The following is a 27,707-nucleotide window of genomic DNA, read 5'->3' on the forward strand; positions in this document are numbered from 1 at the left end:
AAGGAGCACTATTCTAGAAAAAAAGAGGGGATTTCTCTCTATATTTTCATCAGTCAACTAGGCAAAATTTTGGAAGAACACTAGCACCCTATGTTGAGAAATTGTTGTTAATGGGATTGTATATTTCTGAAAAACATTTAGCAATGTTTACATTTTAAGTATTCTTAGCCTTTGTCTCAGAAAGTCCACTCTAGGAATTTGGCTCTAGAACCACTCATATGGGTGCACAGAGCTACGTGTGCAGGACTGTGCACTGAAACATCTGTTATAACGTGAAAATATTGCACATGATCCAACTGTTAATCAATAGAGGGCTAGGTGAATAAGTTATGAGGTAATTCTACAATAGAATTTTCTTAAATAGATCAAAGTAAGCTATATGTATGTGCATGGAAAGATCATTAAGATACACTGAGTAAAGAAAGCAAGCTGAATTACTTCATGGGTACAATGTACACTATTTGGGTGATGGTTACACTAAAAGCCCAGATGTCATCACTATGCACTATATTCATGTAATAAAACTGCACTTGTACCCCCTAAATCTACAAAAATAAAAAAGGATAAAAATAAAAGAAAGAAACCTGAACAGTGTGTATAGAATGACCTCAATTCTGTAAGAATGTAATGTGTATATATATATATGTATGTATATGTATTTTAATATAGATAGATAGATAGATAGATAGATATAGGCTGTCTGGAAAGTATCCAGCCATTATTAATACAACAGGAATGGTTACATGGCTGGATACTTCCTGGATATCTCTCATATAATTTCTATTTATATGTATAATGAATAATAAGCATTAGTATCAGCATGCAAAATAATCTGTCAGAATAGACACCAACTTGTCCATGGTGGTTATCCATCTAAAAATATATATTTCTATAATACTTGAATTTTATAATCAAATTGCTTCTGTAGGCAGAAAAAACCCTACAAATATTTTCATGAAGAGAATTTCTTCTTCTAAGTCACTCAATTCACTCAACTTCATTCTTTCTGGCATTATAGAGTGTATCATGTTATTAAATATATGTTAGAAAATGTAAATTAAAAATCACAGCAACAAAAGGACTTGAGAACATTTTTTTATACTTTCATGGTTCCATGTATAATTAAGAATATTAGGAGGATCAGTAGCATCCAAGAAAATTTATATTTATAGACAAGGACCCATAAAAGAAAAATTAAAATAAGTTACCTGCTGAATTATGTTGATGATAGTGGATAAGTTCTGGAATGGAATCAAAACAGTAGTTTTCTGCCAGGTATAATTTGTTCTCAGCATTTGTATGCACATGGTAATGTTTGACAGTTCCTTTTTTATCACTAATAAAAAAAAGAAAGAATGTTAGGATGATTGAAATAAACAATTAAAGCTTGATTAAACAATGGTTAAATAATTATTTTAGATGCACTTGCACATTTTGGAGAGGGAAGTCAGGGAGTGTTTCTGAGTCTTGACATCTGGTGTTTTTCTGGAGGCATCCATGACAATCAGTAATTATGGAAGAGGGCTCTTCTCTGAACTCAACATATCCTTTGTGCACATACAGAATTCATGTATAATAACATTCCAGCTTTCTGGACTGCTCCTCTCTTAGAGTATAAAATTGGAATCCTTCTTTGATGATCAAGAGACTTGCAGTTCTTCGGGATCATTATTCTGAACATAAACTCTCTTTAAGGGTAATAAGGGAGATGGAAACGTGGGAAGCAAAGGTAATTAGGCCGTGGATATTCTCACCCCAGGGCATGAGTGGGCGGCTCTTTTGGGAGTGGGGCATGCAGGATGAAGTGGGTGGGGATGTCCTTTAATTCCTTATGCGAACTGGTACCTTTTCCACAGAAAACATTTTTTCTTTTTCTCTACTTTTCGAAAATAATGATGAAGTCATGCACATTGGTTTGATTGTGGAGTACAGAATAGTGGTCAAGAAATGGGCTTTGAGTTTAGTTTTACTGCTGACAAGCTACCTCATCTGGTTGGTATTAAATATTGGATGAGATATTTTATACATGTATATACACATATATATATATTTGCACTATGCTTGGCACATAAGAAACAGTTAATAAATTGTAACGCCAACCTAACTAAAATTGCAATTATAAAAGGAGAAAGGGTGCTTTTTTGTTGCAAAAGGCAAATCAGCTCTTGGTGGCAGCAGTGAATTCACTCAAGCCCATTCTGGATTGGCTTTAGCCAGCATCCAGGTGTTACCATGTGCAATCTAGTATTAATATATGAGATGCACAGGGGACATGGTTTCTGGCACTGGAAAATGCCATGTAACCACTCAGGGTACATCTTATTTATTATCTCAAGTTGGAGGTAGGTACTCTGTAAAAAAATTCCCAAAGTGAAATAAAGTTTCATTATTTAATTATAAATATACATGCTTATATGCACCGTGGGGAAGGGCACACAGAGACGGCACTAAGGCAGAGTTAGTCAATCTAGCTGCTAAAAAAGGGTTGCACACATAGAAATTTTTTTTTTCAAATAGTCCTAATCAAGGTTTGACCAGATTCTCATTCCAAAACATTGGGGGTTTCAGTGTAGACACAGAGGTGTGGATGAATGAACATGTCTTGGCTGTTGGAGGTCCAGCTGCAAATTGGTCACTTATTAGCTTTGTGGGCAGCTCTTCATAAGCTCTTTTTGAATCTCAATCCTCTCATCTATAAAATGGTGTAAATAAAAACAGCTTTCCTATTTGCTTTGGAAGATGATTAGGAGGAACAAAAGAGCTAACAGCCAATGGGTAAGTGGCCTATAAAACTCTGAAGAGAGATCCTGATGTTGGTGATGATGACTTGCATGAAATAACTGCGGAGTATCTTACATGCCTAAGTGTTGAGGTGGGGGAGTGGAGCAGGTAGAACTGCTATTTCCCAGCAACAACAAAATGATAGTAATTGCTATTAGTTAATTAAGTGCCAGACACTGTTCTGATCCAATACATGAATTTAACTTACTTCATCCATGGAATGTAATAATCACCATTATGTCGCTTTTTCAGGTGAAGAAGTTGAAATGCCATGTGACATTGCCTCTTAACACTCTTAACAGAGGTTAAGAAACTTGCTCAATGTCATAAAGCCCCGAAATGGTACAGCCAGGATCTAGAAGTTTGGCTTCAAACAAGAACTCTTAATTGCACAGAGGACAGCACCCTAGAAGGAAGCTGTGCAGAGAACACAGTTGTACTGTCAACCTTCTGTGAACTCTGTCCCCACTTGGAAGGGTTACTAAAGACTGAACAGTGGAGGAGGCTTCTCAGCTCTGCAGGTGGCTAGAGCCGAGAGTGTAGTGGCTTCATTGCTATTTTCTCTCTTTCTAGGCTGAGGCCTGAATTGAAGGGAATCACCCAGGAGGAGTCTTTTAATCAATATTTACTGAGGTGTGCTGTACTCTGGATGCTCTGCCGCTGCCTGGAGTGGGCAGGAGAGGATCACCCAGAGAACAGCCTCTTGAAAGTAGGGGGGCAGGGAAGGTAAGCACAAATGGTCACATTCAACAGAAACACTTTGATCCCAAATTCCAGAGTTTAAAGATGGTGCCTTATCCCTTAACGTGATCAAGTGACGGGCATATTCAAGCAACATACACAGAAAGATAAAAGAAATAAACCCCTGTAATACTTACTTCACAGCCTTGCTAAATAAGGAAACTGTGTACATTCCCACTTGGCTGGAATTTCTAACCATAAATGCTCCTTCTTTTCCCTGAAAAGGAAGAAAAATGTAGAAGGAACAGAAAACATTTTTGTTATTCTTGAAAATGGTTTTTCATGGTAGGTGGTAGGAAAAATCTTTTAGATCTACCTTAAATGTCACCAAGGGCACAAGTTATTTAACTGTTGACACAGAAGGGAGCTCACAATTTAACTTTCCTCCTTTTCTCACTCATTATCTATATAGCTCTATCCTGAGTGTTTCAACTCTTCCTCTCCAGTTAGTTTTAACCCTCTTGGATCATTTTCCCTGTTCTGTACTTATGCAAGCCTAATGTTTTCATCTTTATGAAATAAAATTTAGAATCACATATCACCATATCATGCCCTTAGAAGGTTTTAGAAAACCAAAGATCCAGAATGAATCATTTGTTAAAGTTCTACACTCAGCTTGTCTTTCTCAATGACATGTACTAATTCTAAACAGATTCAGATTCAGAAAGAGCAGATAATAAGCTATGAATGTGACAAAACACCAAGCGAGGTCATCACATTCTCACTGGCACCCCTTAAAGAAATGATTGGTGTGTTTAGTGTTTTATCAGGTTAAACTATAACAAAGTATCATTTTTAGAGATTACAAGAGTTTGCTAGTGGTAATTCATACCAATTAGTAATAAAATCAGATTAATGTAGTCCTCGTCACATGTGTTGTACTTTGGTCTAGGTGCTACCCAGTAGCCACAGAGCTGAGGTAAATGGCTACATTGATGGTGCCATAAATCATCTCTCTTATTCATACCCTGAGAAGTCCCCTCCCACATTGACCCTGCCATGTGACTTGCTATGACCAATGGGACCTTAGCAAACATGCAAAAGCAGAGACTCGATAAGTGCTTGTATTGCAGGGCTTGTCCTCTTTGACCCCTGCCATGCTGTGAGGAGGCCCACAGCAGGCACATGGGGAAGCTGCTTGGAGAAGAACTGTAGCACCCCAGTTGACTGCCTCAGCTAGACCCACCCCCCACAGTCCATCCAGCAGCCAGGCTGGGCACAGTGGCTCACGCCTGTAATCCTAGCAGTCTGGGAGGCCGAGGTGGGAGGATCACTTGAGTTCAGGAGTTCCAGATCAGCCTGAGCAAGAGAGAGACCCTGTCTCTACTAAAAATAGAAAAGTTAGTCCCAGCTACTCGGGAGGCTGAGACAGGAGGATCCCTTGAGCCCAGCAGTATGAGGTTGCAGTAAACTACGATGATGCCACTGCACTCTACCCAGGGCAATAGAGCGAGACTCTGTCTCAAAAAAAAAAAAAAATCCATCAGCCAAATGCAGCCGTGTGAGCAACCTTAACAAAACCTGCTGAAGAACTGCTGGGCCAGCTGCCTCACAGAATCATGAGAAATCATAAATATTCTTATTCAAGCCACTACATTTAGGGGTGGTTTATTACACAGCAGTAGATAACAGAAATAGAAGTGGCTAGACCTGAAAGGCCTGGTAACCAATAGACTGGACAACCAACACTCTATGATGTCTTGACTGTATAATTAGCAGTAAGGTTTCTAGGAGAAGTGCTTTAACTTTTGGGCCCCAAATTAGAAAGGGATTCTGTGAGGTTATTTTAAAGACAAGACTATTTACCTTTTGTCTCAGTAACTGCTCAGATTGTGACCTGGAGATGTTACCTCCAAACCAGCTGCAACAAGAAAGAATTCCATATTTGAGAATGAGTACTTTTTAAATTGCGTGACTTGGCACTCAACTTTCTAATCTGTAAAATGAGGCATTGGTCTACATTAAGGCTTTCCAAACCTGACCGCTTAAGAGAATCATCTGAGGAGCTTTTCAAAAATACAGATTATTGAGTCCCCACCACTCAGTTCTGATTTTGGGGTGGGGACACATTTGAATCTTTAAATGGGCTAGTGTCTAAGGAACCTTTGGCTTCTTCCTGGGTGACTTCTAAGTTCTCCTATATTGCACCATTTTGAATGAGGGCCAGAGATTAGACCAATGAAGAATTTTCCAACAGGAAATTCAGGGTTGCCAAGGACAGAAGCTCTGTCTTTCAAGTCTATCATTTCCTTCAAATAATCCAATAGAAGCACACTTTCTAGCATCTATTTTCAAAGCAAATGGTTTTTTAAAATGGTTTTTATTTTCAGGTTATCAATGGATAAGTATCTAAGATGATATTAGGACAAGAGCAGTTGTACTGAACTAAGAAAAAGATGATGTGGGAGAGGCAGGTGTAATCTTTAACTATTGCCCCTTTTACTGAATTAGCCATGAACATCATGTTTTACTTTATATGTGAAGCTCAACAGGTCAAGAGCTGTTTCTCATGTGAGGTCAACAATGTCTATGCCCTTTTGGCTTTGGCCAAAACGTCCTACTAAGGAAATGAGTAGGGTGTGAGGTGAAATGCTTCATGGGTTTGGAGGATTGGGAGGACCCCTGGCTAGAAGATAACACCTGAGGAGGAAAGAAGTGTATGAGGAGGGGGGAGGTGGAGGGGAGGAGTTGTAGGAGAAAATCAAGGCAGAAGGTATCTCAGAACTTGGCAGGAATGGATGGGAAATAGTTCTATGTATAATTTCTGTATAGTTGTGGGAGATGTCAGCTGGTGGACAGTTAAATAAAGTAGAAAGAGCCTTAGACCAGCCAGCTTAGAGTCTGAGCTCTAGACATAACTTCCCAATATGTAATTGTACGACTTTGAACAAGTCACTTAGCCTCTTTTGACCTTGTACTTGCTCATCTGTAAAACTAGGGAGAGGACTGATATTAATAAGTTTGGTCTCTTCTAATTCTACCATTACAGATACTGTATTATTGACACTTAAGATAATAAATGATAGTTTTTCTTATTAGTTAACATTTTAGGCTAATAAGCTAATCAAAATACCCTCCAGGGGGGCTAACCCAGGATATATGCTGATGGGTGGATAGAAGGGCAGGATGATCAGGAATACGGAGAAAGGCCTGGAAAGGCAAGGTGAGATGGTGGATATACCCTATCCCACCCTTACCCCCCACTAGTTCACATACAAACTTTACCTGTGTCATAATTTTGCTGAAGTCTGGTTCTGTTTGTTTTAAAAAATATTTCAGTATTTTAATGTCAGATCAGCAGAGGCCTAGGCCTAGTCCTAACTCATCATTTTCATCTAAATCTTGGTGCCTCTGTCTTTAATGGAAAGGAGTAGAATTGCTCATGAAGTTGCGTCCATAAAAAAATGCATCAGTGACACTGATAGAATAAGAGGCTGGGGGCATGAAGAGAAGGTAAGCTCCAGATCATCTAGCCCTATGGTCCTGAGCTCCCTTTGGCATCTCCTTGATTTTGAAGAGGACAGGCCTTTCCTGGTAATTTCCCCAATGTCCATCTCTCTTGCACCACTTAAATCCAGAAAAGATGGGGGGTAAAGATTGTCTAAATGATCAGAACTGGGCTTTCTGAATCACAGAAAGACTTCTAATTCATCTAAATGCTAAAGATTAAAGTGCACAATTAGAGGTTCACTCCCATTGGTTTAAGTCTTTTCTGTTAAAGTGCAATTATCTTTGGAAATGACATGTGTTGGTCCTTCTCAGTCTTTTATGCCTTAGTATGAATTATTCTATCAGATGCTTTCCTAGGTAAATGTTAGGGAAGTAGGTAAGGCTAAAAGGGAGCTAGAAGGTGATGAATAGACCATCTGCAAAGGGATGGAAGGTACAGCACATCTTCCCCAATGGGACAGGTGTGCTAGGGCCAGGCTGGGTTAGAGGTGAAAAGAAGAGTGGAAACAGTAATATGTACTTTGTAAAAGCTTTCACTTCACATGTAGCCAATACATCAATAATACAGCACTCATAAAAAAACAGAACTTGAAATATGCATAATCCTAATGTTCAAATGAACTTTGTGCCAGTGGGTATTAAGTGTCTGAGAAATACAATATGCTCTATTATTCCCACCTCTCCTTAACACTAATCTTTAAGTCTTGGGGATAACTATTTGTCCCTATTTGTAGAATTATAGAACCTTAGATTTTTGGAAAGGACCTTAAAGGCCACTTAGGCCAACCTGTCTGAGTATAGCTGGGGTAACCAGGCATTCTTATTTGCCCAGAAAAGTCCAGTTTATGCCTGATGTAATTTTTAATAGTGTACTTTTTCTCTCACTGAAATATTCCAATTTGGATGTTAAATGATAAGAAATCTTTCAACATAAATACTATCATGTTCAACATCTCAGTTGTGCTACCGTGTAAAACTACTGCATCATAAATAACTTCACCCAAAATCTGTCTCAATGTTACTAAGAGCTTATAAACACTATTCTGATGTGAGGCCTCCAGGAAAGAAAGAGTAGAAACATCACATGCTATATCTACAAAGACAAAGTGAAATGAAGGGGACATTGGGTATATGATAAATCCAATGAATATTTAGATAATTCAATTTGGGCACAATATTTTCATTGGTAATAACCCGGCTCATTTTCATCCTTCACCTGATAAAAGGCCTAGAATCTCACATGATTATACCCATGCAAATACAGCCTCCTGAGAAAGTCCGAGCCATCTGTTTTAATGCCTCTGAAGAATAGGAGTATCTATGTCTAGTTTTAGAGGAACACAGAGAACTTGCAACACTCACTCATAATCATCCAGGTTTTCCTCTTCTTCAGATGAACTTGACTCAGGGAATCCCGAACTTGACTCAGGGAATCCCCTTAAGAAGAGTTGAAAAACAACATGAATGCAAAAAATACCAAGAAATAATCCAAGTGCCTAGCAGTGCAATATCACCACCCTGCTCTCATCCACATGCATAAAATTTAGACTGTTAGTTTTTCCCTTTCTGTGCTTGAAAAGGTATCAGCAAAGTGAAGAGAGAGTTGCTCAAAAGTTGGGTTCATGCCCAGTTTCATGAGAGCATGAATGGCTCTTTGATACAGAAGATAGGTCCCTGGAAGGCAACCAGGAACTTGAATTTCTTTGACATTTTCTGAAGAGTGGACTCATGAAACAGATGTAGACTTCTTTAGGGATAGCTGTAGTATAAAGCTTTTTAAAAATCGTGGATTATGTATAGAGCTATTCTTAGGGAAGAATCATTCGACTCTTGCTTTTCCTCCTGCTAGAGATGCCTGAGCCAGGAATATCAACGTTTGTGCTAATTCCAGTGGCCAGGAAAAATCAATGTGAGAAAAACTGTAACCTACAAGCCATTGATTCAGACTCACCTAAGGGTTCAGAGAGGCAAACAACATGGATGTTTTTGGTTTATATTTACCTTAAATGTAAAGCCTAGTTGCAAAATTATTGCAAGTTTTGTTAGTTTTCCTGCAAATAGGAGCAAATCTCAGATGTAAAGGAATATCTGAATTTGATTTACCATGAAATCTTTGAGGTGCTATGATTTACAACATTTCTTTCCCTTTGGTTACTGCATGCAACATCTTCACTGCTGTAGAAAAAGAGAGAGCTATGTTTCATAAATTGATAAACTTATGTTCACTTGTAAATGTTAAATGACAAAAGTAATTTTGTTCAGATTGTGTTAGCTTTATTTGACTTTTTTTTTTTTTTTTTTTTTAGACAGAGTCTTGCTTTGTTGCCCGGGCTAGAGTGAGTGCCGTGGCACCAGCCTAGCTCACAGCAACCTCAAACTCCTGGGCTTAAGCAATCCTACTGCCTCAGCCTCCCGAGTAGCTGGGACTATAGGCATGCGCCACCATGCCCAGCTAATATATATATATATATATATATCTCTCTTTAGTTGGCCAGATAATTTCTTTCTATTTTTAGTAGATACAGGGTCTCACTCTTGCTCAGGCTGGTCTCAAACTCCTGACCTCGAGTGATTCACCCGCCTCGGCCTCCCAGAGTGCTAGGATTACAGGCGTGAGCCACCACGCCCGGCCTTTATTTGACATTTTGACCCACACATTTCACTTCGTTTGGAAATTTAAGCTAATGAGTTACTTGCACATTTTGGTCCTTTTGGGAACTCCAAGAAAAAGAAGTAGTTTGGCAGTATTTCTAAACAAAAGAGAATCATTAATAATGGCTCGTAATGATCCCAAACAATAGAAAATCTGGCTTAATAAATTATCTTGGCTGGGTTTGCCCTGATTTTCTTGTAGATATATAAGCATTCTGTCACTTACATATTTTAAAGTAAGTTATTTTCCTCTTTGCTTTGGTTACAATTAAGCGTCTTGAAAATACTGAACTTTTAACTCCATCTGGACCCAGACAGATCAGCAGGATTTTCATCACTCTCTGCCACCCATTATTTTATCTCATTCATTTTGGGTGTTAAGCAGAGCATGAGGAAGTGCCTACCTCTCAAAGACCAAAGGCTGTTTAATCTGGAATGTAGGACCTCTTTCCTGTTTGCCTTCATAGTCCAGGCTTTTTTTTTTTTTAATGCAAAACCACAGTTCATAGCTACAAGCTTCCTTAGTAAGGAAATACTCCTCTGGCTCCATTTCAAGGAATGCCTGGAGAAAGCCCTTAAACACTAGAATGCTTCCCTCCTCACCTTCCCAAAGAGACTTGCCCACTAGGATAGCTTTTTGGCTTCATCTCTTCATAAGAGAACTCTTACTTTAAAAGGCTAAGCAATTTATTTGGCCTTCTTGTTGTTTTTAAGGACGTGTGGAGAACGTCGATCAACAGTGCATCACTTAGGTTTACCCATATAATGGGTACATTATAGACAATAAAATAATCGGGTAGGTTCCACAATAATGTGAACTGTATGCTTAAACATAATTAAGATGGTTAATTTTGTTATGTGTGCTTGGTCACAATTAAAATTAAAATAACTTTTAAAAAACCAGGTATATCCTTATATATTCAAATGGGGAAAATTGTTGAAGATGTCAAATGAAAAGAACACGTAGCAAAGAAGACTGTGTGGTGAGAACCTGCGTTTGTAATTATATATTCAGTAGCATGTGCATAGAAAACATTTTAGAGGCATATACACTGAGTATTCTGCAATATTTGAATGCTTTAATGGGCGCATGGATTATTTTATTAAACAGAAAAAAATAAATATTAAAAAGCAGCTCAAGTGAAGATAGTAAGGATGAAAGAAAGTTGATAAAAAGTATTATCAATTAATATAGGAGCTGAGAATAATGGCTGCATTTTAAAAATTCAAGTTCCATGAAGACCTTTTAAAAATGGTTATGATTCACTCACAGATGCAATGCTGCTCATGCTAAGAAGTGACTAATCAATTCTTTGTTCAAATAACTTGCTTTCTGAAGTTCTAGGGAACAATGCAGGGTGGGGACTAAACATAAGGGAATGCAAAATGTAAGAGAGTGTCAAAACTCAGTGATCAAGATAACTAGTATTTTAATGAAATGTTTTTAAAAATAAAAATTTATGCAAAAATCAACATTTTAAATAAAGATAGGATCCAGCAATCCATGAGTTGGTAGCTCTGCAGCAACGCCATGTGAATCTACAGTTTTTCCTGGTCATTTGCAAACTGGTCAGTGAATTTCACCACACACCTCCCTCGATGAATCATGGAGGTTTCTGTCAGGAAGGGGACCTGACACACAGTTAACATGACACTCACTGTCTTTGCATCTTTGCATCTCAGCTTATTGATCACTTCCTTCCACAAGAATGCTGGGCTACAGGCAAAGAAATGTAACTCCTCCCATCAAGCACCAGGTATAGATTAATATACTCAGATTTTAGCCCCACTTTGGAATGAAAAGGGACCATAGCTTGGTATACTGACAAAAACAAAACAACATCAAGAAGAATACACTCACATTCTTTCAAGTTCCACATGGCCCTGGGGCTGCATCATTGGCCCAGTGAGCCATTTGCTTTAGGTAAAAGTGATGAGGATGGAAAGAATAAAGGAATAAGAGGACATAAGAGAAAACAAAGAAAAGAGATACATGGTGAGCCAGAGAGATGCTCTGCATCCACTACAGGGAAAGGCACACACCGTACCCTGTGGGGATGCTGATAACTGGGTGAGAAGATGGTGGACAGTGGATAACTTGACGGGGAGGGAGTCTGAGGTAGCGAATAAGGAACAGGAGTCACTTGACCCTTTCTGTATGGTCATTTTGCAATTCAATTCAATTCAATTCAATTCAACAGTTATTGAGCATCAAGTGTGGCGCAGACTTGGTGCCAGACCCCAGAGATATATGATAAACACAATTTATGTACTGCTTGTAAAGTGTTTTCAATTCTGGCTTTAGAAATCTTCAGAAGACTAATCAGGTCAGTAGAGGTGAAGGTGTACACCCTGAGAAGGCAAGCCATGGCCTTGCTTGAAATGCTACTTGACATCTGGCTAGTGATGCTGAAGCATATTACAAAAGAAAGCCCATCTGAAGCTCTTTCATATAAAGGATATATTTTAAAGATTCTGTGTTCTGGAATATGGGTTTATTTGGGGAGAAGAGGGATAAGAAAGGGGAGGGAATAAAATGTTCAATTACTACTTAGATTATTGGATAGGATAATCTAAATGGAAAGTCTATGCTGCTCAGCTCCAGTGGGGCCCCTGGTTCCCCAGGCTTCTGGCTCAAGCACCAAACATTTTCTGAGAGGACAGCCCTAAGGCCTGCACCAACAGCTTTGAGGCTGAGGTTCAAGGCAGTGGGATAGTGTCTACTCTCCATACTGGGCAGCCGGCCTGAAAGCTGGGGTTTACCTTTTCAGTTTCCTTGCTTGCCACCAGTCAGGGCTGTCTTCCCTTGGAATATACGGCATGTTGATGTTTGGCTGGGAGCCATAGTTCTTCTTTGAGTCGCTGTCATATTGGGCTAGAGTGGTACTTGAAGATGGTGCATCCATTTTGAGAACAGGAACTGCCCGAGGAATCTTCAGCTTTGGAGGACAAGGGATTTTAAAACATCACAGTGAGGCACAAATTCAGGTATTGAGAACTCACAAAGTATATCAGTTGTTGAAAGAAGGAAGGAAAGGGAGAAAGAGATAGAGAGGGAGGGAAAGAAGGAAGGAAGGAAGGAAGAAAAGAGGCAATATTGGCAAGGATATGGAGCAACTGGAACTCTCATGCTTTTTGCTGGTTGGAGTATGAAGTGGTACAACAACATTGGAAACTTGTTTGCACAATCTACTAAAGCTAGATGTGCACATACCCTATGACCCAGAAATTATATGTATATACCCAACAGTGAAGCCAAAACACCAAAAACAATGTTCATAGTGGAATTAATTTAATTAGGTAAAAAACAGAAACTTCCTAAATGTCCATCAAGAGGATAAAATAATATAAACATACTGTGGTTATAGTAGGCTGAATTATGGCTTCTCAAAGATGTTCATGTCCTAATTCCCACAACTTGTGAATATTTACATGGTAAAAGAGACTTTGCAGATTGTGATTAAGTTAAGGATTTTGAGATGGGGAGATTAATCTGGATTATTGGAGTGGGCCTGTTGTAATCAAACAGGCCCTTATAAAAGGGAGGCATGGTGGACAGAGATTAGAGGGAAGATATGAGGATGGAAGCAGAAGTCAGAGAGCAGAGAAGCTGCTACCCTTCTGGCTCGGAAAATGGAGGAAGGAGTCAGGAACTAATGAATGTAGGTAGACTTTAGAAGCTGGAAAAAGCCAGGAAACAGATTATTCCCTAAAGAAACACAGTGGTATGGACCCATTTTAGATTTCTGACCTTCAGAACTACAAAAGAATGAATTTGTGTTGCTTTAGGCCACTAAATTTGTGTTAATTTATTAGAGCAGCAATGAGAAACTAATACAGTGGTGTATTCACACAATGGAATTCTATACAGCAATGAAAGTAAACTACACCTATATACTAAAAATAGGTGAATCTCATAAATTGAACAAAAGACAGATAATAAATGACTATATAATTTATGATTTCATTCATATAAGGGTCAAAATCAGGCAAGCAATCTATGACGTTGTAAGTCAGTGATGTTGTGTTTCTCTATTTGAGTGTGAGTTATACAGATGTGTCCAGTTTGTGAAAATTCATCAAGCTGAACACTTAGGATTTGTATGCTTTTATAAGTGCCTGTTATATTTAAATTAAAAATTCACATTTTGTGTGTGTGTGTGTGTGTGTGTGTGTCAGTTCTGAATTTAATTTTTTTCACAGTGTATTTTAAACTTGTTTTCAGGGATATCATTTATTTGGAGTTAAGGCTTTGACATTCTGGAAATTTTAGTTATTCAAGACACCATTATTTATGAGCTGTGAGGTTGGTTATCTCCAAGATAAATGCATTGGAAAATTCCTTAAATGGGAATCTGAACAGATCAGCTAGAGAGTTGATTTTTATTTCCTCCACCCAGAAAGTAAAAGTCCTCTACTGAATTCTGGTAACAACAGAACAAAGGAAAATATGCTTGTCACAATACCCTCTCTGATCCCTGGTACATTCGGGCAGCTTATAATCAAAACAGGCTTAGGAACCTTGGCCGCTGATTTGCCTGACTGATAAGTTTTAATATATTGTCCTAAGAATACCCGGTCAGAGACTAGATGGTTTCTGGCTGCTAAATTATCTTCTGCTCTTAGATTTGTTTAAAATGAACTCTACTGGGAATTCACCTTTTTTAAGTGCAGGAATTCAGTGGCTTTCAGTAAATTTATCAAGTTGCATAACCATCACCACAATCTAGTCTTTCCATCACCCCAATAAGATCCTTCCTGCCCATTTGCAGTCAATCCTCATTCCCACTTTGGCCCCAAGCAAACACTAGTCGACCTCTGTCTCTGTAGACTTGCTTATTCTGGACTTTGCTCTTAGGTGTTTCAAAGGGCCATAATTTTCAAGCTTCAGGACTGAAGCATGTATCCAAACCAAAACAGCAATGTCACCAATAACAAAGTACAAATCCCAAATGATAATAATTATTTCCTAGGGCTGCCATAACAAATTATTACACATTGGTGGATTAAAATAACAAAAATTTATTCTTTCACAGTTCCGGAGCCCAGAAGTCCAAGGTTTCACAAGGCCATGCTCACTCTGAAGGCTCTAGGGCAAAATCTTTCCTTGCCTCTTCCAGATTCTGGTGGCTCCAGGTTGCTATGGTTGGGATATTTGACCCCTCCTAAACTTATGTTAAAATTTTATCCTCAATGTTGGTGGTGGGGCCTAATGGGAGGTGTTTGGGTCATGAGAGCAGATCCCTCATGGATGGCTTGATGCCATTCTCCTGGTTGTAAGCTCTAAAAGTTCTCACAAGAGCTGATTGTTCAAAAGAGGCTGGCACCTTCTTTCCCTCCCTCTCTTGCCATGTGATCTCTGCACACACAGGCCCCCTTAGCCTTCTGCCATGAGTGGAAGCAGCCTGAGGCCCTCACTAGATGCAGAGGCTGGTGCCAGGCTTCTTGTATAGCCTGCAGAACCATGAGCCAAATAAACCTCTTTTCTTTATAAATTACCTAGCCTCAAGTGTTCCTTTATAGCAACACAAATGGACTACCACACAGGTGTTCCTTGGCTTGTGATAGCATAACTTTAATCTCTGCCTAGGTCTTTATATGGCCTTCTCCTCTATGTCTTCTCTTTCATCTTCTTACAAGGACAGTAGTCATTGGATTTATGGCCCACTCTCATCCTGTATGATCTCATCTCAATTTTTAACCAATTACATGTGCAAAGACCCTGTTTCCAAATAAGGTCACATTTTGAGGTTCTGGATAGACATGAAATTTGGAGGACACTATTCAATCTACTAGCATAATGGATTATTTTTGTCCTTCATGTTGGTTGACAAAAATTATATGGTTTTTACTTAGAATGAGAGAAATAAATGTGTATGAATGTGTGTAGCCAAAAATAAGTACCCAAGACACTGTAGACCTGACGGGTGGGTCTTACTCACCCTTATTTTTGGGTGAGCTTTCAGAACCACTAGGAAGCCATTTTATGTGCCTCCTGGCATTCAAGGAGGCTGACACCTGCCTGAGAAGCCTAAAAGCAGGAGACTGTGGCTCTGAATCCAAGAAGGTATAGTGAAAAGAAAGCCGCAGTCTGTACTGTGAGAGCAAGCTGCATGTAGTTTAATTAACCAGAGCAATCAAAGTTTTGTTTGTTTTCCTGTAGGCCAACCCCACCCTTGGAAAAGAGTTGACTGGGAGCCATCTTGAAAGGAGCTCTGCCCTAGATGGATAAATCGACCCAGTGGAAGGGTTGAGGGCTGGAAACCCAAGAGCTGAGGATCAAGACATCTCTGTTACAAAACTACATTTTGATCTGTCCCCTAGTGGGAAACCCCAAAAGTCTCTCATAAGACATAGAATCAGCATTGGGAAACTCATCTGGACACCACCATTACCAAATCATGATAGAATCAGCTACGTATGAGTGTTCCTTTTGCATTAGATGCCCTTTTTCTTGGCCCTAACCCTGAGAGGGTCAAAAATTCAAGCCTCTCCACAACCCTTCCACAAAGCAGGCTGCCAGCTGATGCAGACCCAAGCTAGGTGAAGGGGATAAGTTTTAACTTGGAACGATGTTTGGAGTCATGTGATTTATTACATTGGATGGGACAATTCAGAGGCTGTTTTCATGACTACTAGTAATTGGGGAAATTTTTATCATTTGAAAGTGACTGAAAAACTATGGAATCTGCCTAAGACTTTATTTGGAGACAGAGAAGAAAGTCCACCAAGTGGCTTTGAAGGGATAATGGAGGGAAAGAATTATGTTGTTTTCTAATTGTGCCCCATAGAGTCCCATTCCGTCACCAGGATACTTCCACAAGGCAGTGTTGGCCATGTCAGCAGTATGAAAAAAATGACAGCTTAAAACAGCTGCCTATTACATGTGATGCCATCTTAAGGACTTCTCTCACATGTACCATTCTTTTGGTAACTATTTACAGGCTTACTGGTTAGGAAAAGACCCAGTGTTACAATTTGAATCCATTCTTTGATACCACTCGTAGCTATTAGTGATAGTTCATGGTTTTTCTCTCTTAACTGAATAGTCTGAATGAAGGCCACATTTCCTAGTTTTGAATCTGGCAACTCTTGGTTTATTTAATATATCCTGACTATGAAAAACATCTTTTACATGTTGACTCACCACCCTATCTGGGAAGATAGGAAGTCTGTGTTTCTCTTCATTGACTGCAATGTGCAGATCAGCATCTGAAAAGTAAAACAAAGTAGTATCAGAAAGAACTTTAAATAAAACAAAGAAAAACACCCAATGTTGTGAATGGAAGGAATGAACCAGCTAGTGTGAGCAATACTCCAGATTAATTGATTTCAGACAGACATCTGGAGTGATTCTGTAGCTTTTCTGTATAATGCCCAACTCAATGCCACTCCTCCATCATCAATTATTGATATCTTTCCAAATCTGGATTAAAAAGTTAAGTTTCTCTAAATCCTATAAACTATTAATTTATACCTCATTTCCACCTTGTATTTGAGTCAGAGATATCTAATCTCATTAGGTAGTACGTATGACCCTAGGGGTCAGAATGCATGTCTGAATCATGTTTGATTGGCTCATATAAGATACCTTACTCATTCTTGGAGATTGATAAATAGCTGATGAATACATGAGCAAATCTATTGCATTCTTTTTTTCCTTTTCTTTTGATAATTGTTGATTTCTCTTTCCACCATTTTATATATATATATATATCTATATCTATATCTATTACACACACCCCCAAGCTGTGAGTATGAAGCCACTGTATGCCTTATCAGTGGGATGACCATATGACTTACTGCCCAAATTGGAACATTTTTGACAGTGAAAGGATATGCTCTTAATAATTATGGTAGGTTACCAGACATGGAATGAGAATGTCCCAAACAAACTGGGGTATATATTCAACCTACTGGCAGGCCATGTATCCTGGAAAGAGGGTGGACCAGAACATCGTGGAGACAAAAGAAACAAAGACACCCAACTGTTCCTTTTCTAGTAGCTATGCCCATAGGCAGCCTATCAGCACAACAGAGGAAGCCAAGGGAGTAAATCATGGTTGGGCAAATAGACAGTAACACAGCTGCTCATCAGCTACAATACCTCCTCTATCCTCTATAGTCTTCTTCTGAGGCTGGCAGAGAGCCTGTGGCACCCAAAATACATGGTGAGTGCCATCCAGACAGAGCGTAGAAAGATAATCCTAAGACAGTGCTCTCTCTGACCTTTTTCCGGATCCTTCCAGGAAGTTAGGGCAAGATCAGAGCTGGAATCTGGACTGCTGGGTAATGATGTTAGACCACAGACAGAACCACTGGGGAAAATAATTCATACTGTAAGGAGACATTACTCCTCAGTCCCTCATAGTGCAGGGAAGACCCACCTACAGTAAATTCTGTATAGTTAATTAAATGATTATGATTTGTGAGTATAATGGGCAATGTCATCCAATTGAGATTAACAAATATTCATTGTATAGTCTAATGGAGGTGGAAAACACAATGAATATCTATTAATTGATTTTTCTGTAAAATTAATTACCAGTAGTAACATTAACATGACTTTTGGATATCAACACTGTCAGGGTAATGAATTTGAAAAATATTTTATCTGCCTGTATGTTTTCCAGTTCATGAAGTGCTATCATGTAGCTGATTTCATCAATTCCTGAAAGTCATTGTATTAATAATTAGCATATTTTGTCCAGGCTGGCAAAACTGTTACCAAAATAAGTTCTATTTTTTAAAAATTCTTTATTTTTTAAAGCTTCCAGCCACAGTAGAGTTCTCCTATATTTTATTTACTGACAACTTCATGTTGTTAATGATAAACTTTTGAAATACATAAGCCCCTCATTTCTATAGGAATGTAACATTGGATAGAATCTGCATACCCTTCTCTACCTTCTCTGATGTCATTAAGAAATCAACACACATGCAGAATGGCAAACCACTTTAAATATATTCTTTAAAACTTGGCCATCATCATTTTGGTGTATATAGTGATTAAGAGTGTTACTTAAATTTTATCTCTCAATATATTTTTTAAAAGAATGTTGGTTTTTTTCAGTTTATGATTTTTGTTATTTTTAAGAAAAGAGAGCTGGTTTTCACTGCTTGAACCATGGTGATATGTTCACAACACTCTACCTCTTTGGAGTTTATCTTAAACCAGGAAAAATTATGGGAGGAAATTACAGCTCATTGCTTGATTAATGATTCCAATCTTTAAAATATTTCTCACGAAATGAAAGAATGGTAGATGCTAATATTATTATTATTTTAATGGCCATGACTCAATTGACCCTAGAATTAGTTTTCATTCCTCACATAGCATCTGCAAGGCTGAATTTTCATGATGCCAGCCAATCTGGCATATATTGTTTTCCAACAAGCTGTTCTGGCTTCTAGCAGGTTTGGCTTAATAGGGCACCATCCACCCAGGGTCCAGCCCAACAGAGAAATCACACATTACATGCTTCCCAGAGGGTACATCCTGGGGCCGCTTTACAACTCTGCTGGCAGCACAAGAACTTCCCATCCACGAAGAATCCACTGTGGTACTTGATCAGCAGGTGGGGGTTGCCCTTTATCTCTGAGGAGCAGGCAGGAAGAAAATAAGATGTGAGCAAATGTTGGCCCAAGAGAAGAAACACATTTGACAAGTGCTGTTATCACAGAACAATAAAAATTCCATTTGGCCAGCAACCAAGGTAAGAGTAAATGGTTCCCGAAGGATATAAGTCTTTCACTCAGAAGTTAATAAGCCAAAAAGAAAAAAGAAAAGCCTTACCATGTGTATAGTGAGGACAACACAATAGCTTATATCATTCTTGAAGAAAAAAACTAGTAAAAATATGCATTTATGGATCAGCTTGGTGTTAGGATTTTAGAAATACAACCATAAAGTAAGTGAGTGAGTTACAGCACATGATGGTGTTCTCTTGTGGCAGAAGGAGGCTGGAGGGTAAGACTAGATGTTATCAAAAAGAAAAAAGGTTCTGATAAATATACACTTCCCCTCACTTTTTATTTTGTAAAAATTTCAAATGACACAGAAAAGTTGCAAGAACAGTACAATGAACATCCATGTACTCTTTACCCAGATTCCCTAATTGTTGACTGTTTGCCACATTTGCTTCATCTCTTTCTCTCTGTATGTACATATTATTATTTAAATTTTTATCATTATTATATTGTGCTTAATAATTTGAGAGTAAGTAGCAGATATTATGACTTAAATAATGTCACCCATAAATACTTCAGCATGTAACGTCTATTAACAAGGACCTTCTCTTACATAATCATAATACAATTATCAAATTCAGGAAATTTAACAATAATACAGTATTATTACTTAATATATATTTAATATTCAAAATTTTCCCAATTGTTCCAATAATAGCCTTTATAATCACTTACTTTTTTCTGATCAAGGATACAATTTAGTTTTATATAATGTTTAGTTATTTAGTTTCCCTTAATCTAGAACAGTTTCTCATCCCTTCTTTGACTTTCATGACTTTGACATGTTTATACTAAGGAATGAATAGTTTATGGGGCTACTTTTCTGGGAATATGTGGATATTTAAAAAAGCCATGGGAATAGGGCAATGTGTAATTCAAAGAAATGAAATTCTAATCTTTGAATGTAAAACTGTGTCTATAACAAATCAGCCTCTTTTGAAATACAACAAAGAAACCTTCAAGGTTTTAATAGAGAATATTTTAAGAAGAGTCTCTAGGTGGGGAGGACTGGTTCTATGTGTGGCTTCAACTCTTTCCCTCTTGATTTTATGTTCATCTCGAGAATTCCTTATTTTGATCCCAGGAGAGTTCTGCTTCTCCTTTACAACCCTGACTCAAGGAAGTGCGTGGAGATAATAATAACTATTTCTCTGGGACATTGGGAGCATATGAGATAATGTGTATAAAGCACCCTGCAGTGTTTGGCCCAGACTAGGTGTTCAATGAACAACGGCTTTAGTGATATCATTCCCTTAGTTTAACTCCATTCAGCTTAAATGCTGACATTAAAAAAATCTTACATAAGAATTAAAGGAAAATTATTACAGAAATTGCAAAAAGCAAAAAGAGTTAAGATTACAAGCCACCAATTTCTTATCTTTGCCCCAAATAGTCGTTGTAATTCTTTGGGCACATTACTTGCATTCCTGCTCTCTAAGCTCCTGGTCTACACGTCAGGATTCCTACTATTTCTTACTGTATGGATTTAGTTTCCTGGGTCACTAATTCTTTTTCCAGCCAAGTACCAAAGTCTACATTGCAACATTCCCACCACCTATATAATGCCACTAAGAGGAACTCATATATTAATATATATACAGGACTTTATATTTACATATTTTCCTTCACAAGTATCATCTTATTTAATCTATTCAATAACCCCAAGGTATAGCTATTATTATTATCATGACTTACACAGTGTTAGATAAATGGAAGGGCAGAAAGGTGGTGTAACTTGCTCAAGTTCACAAGCCTAATAATAGCAGATCTGAGACTCAGCCGCAGGCCTTTTCTACTACATTCTTTTTTTTTTTTTTTTTTTGAGACAGAGTCTCACTTTGTTGCCCAGGCTAGAGTGAGTGCCGTGGCGTCAGCTTAGCTCACAGCAACCTCAGACTCCTCGGCTTAAGCGATCCTACTGCCTCAGCCTCCCGAGTAGCTGGGACTACAGGCATGCGCCACTATGCCCGGCTAATTTTTTCTATATAGATTTTTAGTTGTCCATATAATGTCTTTCTATTTTTAGTAGAGACGGGGTCTCGCTCAGGCTGGTCTCGAACTCCTGACCTTGAGCAATCCACCCGCCTCGGCCTCCCAGAGTGCTAGGATTACAGGCGTGAGCCACCGCGGCCGGCCTCTACTACATTCTGATGCACAGATGTCAACTTCTCTCTGCCAAACCCCCCTCAGTTTTGATTTTTGGAAGGAACGGCATACTTTGTCCACATCTGGTTAGTCGAATTCAGAACCATGGCAGCTAACACTCTTTAAGTCACCACCAAATCACCCTAAACCTTCCAAGTGTAGATTATCATCTGGAAATTTCTATGCCTCCAATGTCTACCTCAGTTTATAACATTTGAGTCAAATAGTAGACACAAAAAAGGAAGAGTCATTGTATCACAATGAAACTTTGTAGGGGAGATTTGAGTGAGGGAGCCTGTTTTCCTGTGGGAGGTTGGTTGGCCAACTTGACAGCCAAGCCCACTCACCTTCTCTTCTGCTGTCTTCCAGCACAGAGGCTGGAGAAAACAGATGCTGTCTTCTTACTTCCTTTGTGCATAGAGATGGCCAGGAGACATAGCTCCGGACTATGACATGAGCCAAATTTTGCAGGGGGGCTGCTAAGAAAGCTTAGAACCCCTCAGGGAGCATCTAAGGGTGGCAAAGCAGAAGGCTAGAAGGAGCCTGCATCCCGACTGACTTCACTGAGCTTCTGCACTAGCCTTGGACTGCCTACATCTGGATTTGTTACTGTGGGACAAGAACAAAAGTGAATTTGTTTCAGCAACTGTTGGGTGTCTTTTTACTTGCAGACCAAAGCATTACTAACTGATACAAATAACAACATACTGTGCATATGGCAGTCCTGGTGATGGGGCTGCTGTAGTTTTATGAGGGGCTAGGAGATGCATTTTTGTTTTTCTCTGATCTTCCTTTATATTTCATATGTTCTCACATGAGCTGCCCAGGGGCCATCTGAACCTGTCCAACATGTATAGTTCCAGAAGGACCCACAAAGGGAGACCTAGGGCATGACCAAGAGCTGCACACAGGATGTGCCTACATAGTAACTGTCCCCCACCCAGGAAATCCCCCCCAAAGAGACTAAATGGGTAGCAGAATCGTAGAGCTTCCCCTGGAAGCCCCACTATAACCACAGTAACTCAAGTTTGTGTGTAGTATACTTTAATATATTTATGAGTGTCTCATTTGTGGCTCATGACCACTCCAGGAGAAAAGACATGTGATCTCCCATTTTATAGGCCAGGAAACTGAGACCCAGAGATGTTAGATGGTTTTGTTAGATAACACAGCAAAGCAGAACTTGGCTTTAGGTTTGTCTGACTCTAAGAGGAATGCTCTTCTTACTTCAGTGAGCTGGTGGTGGGTAGAGGGAGCCTTGTCTCTCCCAATGGACCACCTGATTATCCTACAGAATGGATTGCTAAACTTTTTTATGCAAAGGGGAAATTAAGCCCTATGTGTGAAAAAGGATGTATTTGCATCAAAGTGGAGTAGGTGTGTGTAATTTGAGTTGTACTGAGAAAGAGCCATAATCTAAAACTTAAATAAAATAAAATCTTCTTCCATCTAGGAGCTTAATACCTGAAATTCCACAAATAGAGTCATTCATTTGAGTTAAATATTGTCCTTAAACCATTACCCACATTTAAAATAAAACTATTACAGAGGGAAACATCATAGTACCAAATTACTAACAACGATTCTCTCCCTTCTACCAGAGGTTGTTACCAGGGCAGCCTAAAAATCACTGAATAAAAAGCTTCATTAAATCTTCAGTTTTGCCTGGCATTTACAACATACTGGTTACAAAATTGGGTTTGGGTAATTGAATTCCAAGCCCTCCATTACTAGGCGTGTGACATTGGCCATGTATTTTAAACTTCACTTGTCTGAAAAATGGAGGATAATATTACCCCTTCCAAGAAGATTACCTAAGAAAATGTTTTAAAAGAACTGGATAAAGTAGCTGGCAAATGGTAAGTGCTTAGTAAGTATTAAATGTAACTTTCTATAAACATCGAGAGTACAGTAGCCACAAGGCTTGACACAGTCCCATGGGACCTAGACTTTGCCCTGGTAAAGGCAGGCAGGCTGCTGGGAGGGCACAATACCGGCTCTGTGTGGAGCAGGAAAGGAAACCTTCCTGGATGCAGCAATGAGAATGCAAAATGAGGATGAGTCTGACACATTCCCTGAGGTTGGTAGGAAAATCAGTAGATTCTCTGTTGGCATTGGGTCCTTTTACTGCCATCTCTTTCCTCCACCAAGCCTCAAAAGAACTCAATTGATGATTCTATGATATTTTTTTGACCTTTCTCTTTCAACATTTCTTTTTTAAAAAATTCTTTTTTAAATTACCTTTTTGTAATGCTTTCAACCACTGACTCCGACTCTCTTCATTTGATGCATAGACATAGAGAAGCCCATCTTTATAGACGATCTGGAAAGGAAAAGATTTGGTGCATTTAGATATAATTGCATCAAAGTTCACTCTGGTGCACCTGCAAATTTTTTGTTATCCAAAATAAACCTTGAGTTTGCTTATATAATATACATTAGCTCTGGAATTAGATGAAAAAAAATCTACTTTTTAAAAATCTTCCAACCCTCAATTTTTTTTTTTATCCCAGACATTCCTACACTTTGGAAAATCACAGCAATGATGCATCTGACAGTGGTGAACACTGAGGTCTCAGCAGGGATGTCCTGGATCATGGAGCATTATAATAGTTAGACATTACACATGTCGCAGGAGTGTTCTGGTCCATCCACCTGCTCATTGCACGATTCTCTTTACTGCCCACTGGAAAATGTTTAACTGCTCTATCCTTAACAATATCTCTAGGGATGGGATGTTCTTTATTTTTCTATGCCATCTTTGCCAATTTCCATACATTCTGATCATTATATAGTTCATACTTGCATTGAGTAAAACTATGTCTTCCTGTTTCTTAAGTCTGCTGCACCCTAGGAATCCCCAGAATAAGTCATTTTCTATTCCTTAAGACAATTGTTTAAACGTTTGAAGATTATAGTGCCTTCTCCAAATCCTTCTCTAGTTTATTCAACTCTTGTTGGTAAATAATACAGAGCAGTTATTAAACACCTACTGGTTGCTGGGCTCATTCCTAGCTATTTAAATATTTTAATCCTATTTCAACTCTATGAAAAATATATGAGTATGCCTTTTTACAAATGAGGAAACATTCAGAGAGAAGTTGCGTATGTGTTTATGGCTACATGGATATAAGTGGTGGGGTTGGAGGTTGGTGGGGCTCCAAAGCCTGTTTCTCTTGAGCACCCTATGCCTCTGTAATATGAGTTTGCAGCATCTTCTATAAGCATGCTTTCCCCTGGTTTCTCCCAATTGGGTAATATTTTTTTAAGTGGAAGTACGGGTTGTGAATCAACTGGATTATTGTATTTCATTTTGGGCCAGAGGTCCCTAATCCTAGCACTGGGGAGTCTGACCATCTGAAAAACAATCCATCTGCCTTTAGATCAGAAAGGTAAATATTCATGATATAATAAAAGTAGGGCATGACTTGGATTAAGCCACTTCCAAAACATACTATAGGCAGACTCTCCATAGCATATCAGTGTTTAAAACACTTCAAAATAAAATGAAAACTCCTTAACATGGTATGCAAAGCCCTTTCTGAGTACGGTCCACCTCTCCAGACTCATCTGTTTCACCCTCTCTCATGGGCTGCTTTATTCATAGGAACTACTTGGAGCTCTCCAAACACACATTCCATGCTATTTCACCCATCGGTGCCTTGACACCTGTTGCTTCTTTTGTCGCGCTGCTCATCCCATCTTTGCTTGGTTAAACTCTACTTGTCCTTCCCAACCTGAGTGTCATCTCCAATCGAACACCTCCCTGACCTCTTGAAGTGAGGAGCGAAGCTTCTGCATCCTGGGACTTCACGGATGCACTCTGCTGACCTCCATATTAACACTCACCCTCACTGCCTTATAATGGTCTGTGTGTTAGTCTATTTTGCCACCTCTTTGTAAATGCCTTGGGGCAGGGTCAGTGTTTTATTCCCTCTGGTATGCCTACTACCGTGTAGCACATCAGACACTCAATGGTCCTTGTTAAAAGAGAGTGACAGACCTGAGGCAGGTCAGGCCACTGCAACTGGCACGCTCATCTTGCTTCCCCTCCCTCCAGGGAAGGCAGATTGATGGACAGATCTTTAGCAAACTGCCCAATTCCCGTCTGGAAATATCTCAAGACTTGTCATTATCTCAATGAGTCATTTTGCAATATCGTAATTTTTCCTAGATATACTGAGTTCATAATAAAAAATATTAAAGGAAGAACCATCCACCCAATGTAATGTCATTCCTCCCTTTACCTGAAATGGATACTGTCTCTCCACAGGTGTCTGCTCCTCGAGATTTACTTTCTCCACACATCTGATTTTCTTAATTTCAATCGATCCTTTCCTGCTGCCTCTTTTCTGAATTAAAAAACAAAATGTAAGATACTGCATGTGATGTGCCATGGTCCACAAGGGAAAGCATAAAGCTAAAGTTATGCTTGGGAAGGACATTGGAGGATGCGGTAGGCAATGGAGAATCACTTCCTATTACTCTATAATAATCAAAATCCAACACAATATATGTCTCTCAAGACACTCATGTGGACATAAACACATATACTCTCCAAAAGTAAGTCTTTAAGCAGTAGTTAGTAATCTTGTTTGATAATTTTGAAATGTGTTTCAAATCATCTACCATGTTGTTAATGTACTCAGGAAAAGATTTAACTCCTCAAAGCATCTTCACTTTGTTTCAGTTTTATACCAGTATTTCAGTATTTCTACTATGATAAAATTCTCAGCTGTAAAGAAGTAGTCTTATTTCCAGCACCGTCTTAAGGCAGCGTTTCTGATCCTCAGCACTATTACTATTTGGGGCCGGATAATTCTTTGTTGGGGGCTGTCCTGTGCACTGTAGATGTTTAGCAGCATCCCTGTATCCACTAGATGCCAGTCACATTTGTCACCCCCTCCCTGAGTTGTGACAACCAAAAATGTCTCCAGTCATTGACCAATGCCCCTTAGGGGGCAAAAGTACCCTCAGTTGAGAACCACTGTTCTAAACTTATAAGTTGCCTTAGTAAAGTTAACTAATGTTTTAAAATCCTTTATCTTGAATTCATTATACTTTCATCAAGAAAAGGCAGTGTAGTAAGTGGAAAGAAGTGTATCTTTACAGTGTGAGCTAAGAAACCTGATATTCTCTCACTATAATCAAGCACTTAGTGGAGACTTAGAAAAAAATAGTAAATTGTATAAAAACAATGGAATAAATATGTCTCACCATTTTGTCATATTCATAGTAGGAAAGATTTGTTTTGGTCAAGACAAAAAGTCGCTCTTTGTAATTATTTGGTGACATTTTCTTCTTTTGCTGTGACCTTTTCAGAAGCAATTCTTCTAGAATGGGTTTTGTATCCATATTATCATCCTAAACAAAATAAAATAAGTAAAATGAGTGTTTGCAACATTTAGCTAGGTTCTCTTTTAGCCTTCATATTTTTGCATTCAATTATTTCCCATCCAGGAATAATATAAATGCTAATTTTAAAAAATGAGACTGATTTAGGATTATAGTGTAAACTACATAACACCTATAGTTTCTTCTACTGCCTTTGTAAATATGTTGATTTTTAAAAAGTATTTCATGTGTTTGACTCATTTCCCACTGGGGATCATAAATTCACTATCTTTGCACCACCCTCCAAACCACCTCTTCAAAATGCTCCTTATTCCTTAAACATTCTGTAAGTGCCTGTTGAATTCAATTATATATAACAAAACTTGTAAAAAATTGAACTCCAGACAGCTCATCATGTATGAAGTAATTGATCAACCAAAATTTCTCTCCATTAATGTGGCCAATAGTTTCACCAAATTATTCACAAACCACTGTGAGACACTGACATCATTGTAAATGACACCCACAGCCCTTGATCATGACCAGATCTTTAACATAAAAGGTATATTTTGGTATACATTTTAAAAAGGTATAATTTTTAATATTTCTGAAAATTTTAAATTAAAGTGAATGCCCAAGACAGAATAAAATGAGGAAAACATACAACGGTACAGTAAAAAATGCTACCAAAAGAGATTTAAAAGAACTGAAAAAACTTAGCACATTTACAAAGTAGAAAAACATTCTTGCTTTTTCTTCTGATGTAAAGCATTAAAACAAGGTATTTCTGGGAAAAAATGCATTAATTTTCTAGCTCCACTAAGACGGTTGCTTTAATCCTTAGTCTGCTATCT

At 38.6% G+C, this 27,707-nt stretch overlaps 1 protein-coding gene across 1 annotated transcript in view; it reads right to left on the bottom strand.

Annotated features, from left to right (window-relative positions):
- Positions 1-26,877, bottom strand: part of BMX (BMX non-receptor tyrosine kinase) — a 42,096-nt gene extending 15,219 nt beyond the window's left edge. Inside the window, exons 1-11 of the mRNA XM_069463642.1 lie at positions 26,737-26,877; positions 25,767-25,871; positions 23,761-23,842; positions 19,103-19,222; positions 16,772-16,836; positions 12,388-12,563; positions 9,076-9,147; positions 8,335-8,409; positions 5,329-5,383; positions 3,660-3,739; positions 1,209-1,336 (exon numbers count right to left, since the gene is read on the bottom strand). Of these exons, the coding sequence (XP_069319743.1) occupies positions 1,209-1,336; positions 3,660-3,739; positions 5,329-5,383; positions 8,335-8,409; positions 9,076-9,147; positions 12,388-12,563; positions 16,772-16,836; positions 19,103-19,222; positions 23,761-23,842; positions 25,767-25,871; positions 26,737-26,874 (1,096 nt within the window). The 5' untranslated portion in view covers positions 26,875-26,877. The remainder of the gene's footprint in view (positions 1-1,208; positions 1,337-3,659; positions 3,740-5,328; positions 5,384-8,334; positions 8,410-9,075; positions 9,148-12,387; positions 12,564-16,771; positions 16,837-19,102; positions 19,223-23,760; positions 23,843-25,766; positions 25,872-26,736) is intronic.
- Between the last annotated feature and the right edge of the window lie 830 nt (positions 26,878-27,707).

The sequence above is a fragment of the Eulemur rufifrons genome, chromosome 30 (assembly GCF_041146395.1).
Source record: "Eulemur rufifrons isolate Redbay chromosome 30, OSU_ERuf_1, whole genome shotgun sequence".
Lineage (NCBI taxonomy): Eukaryota > Metazoa > Chordata > Mammalia > Primates > Lemuridae > Eulemur > Eulemur rufifrons.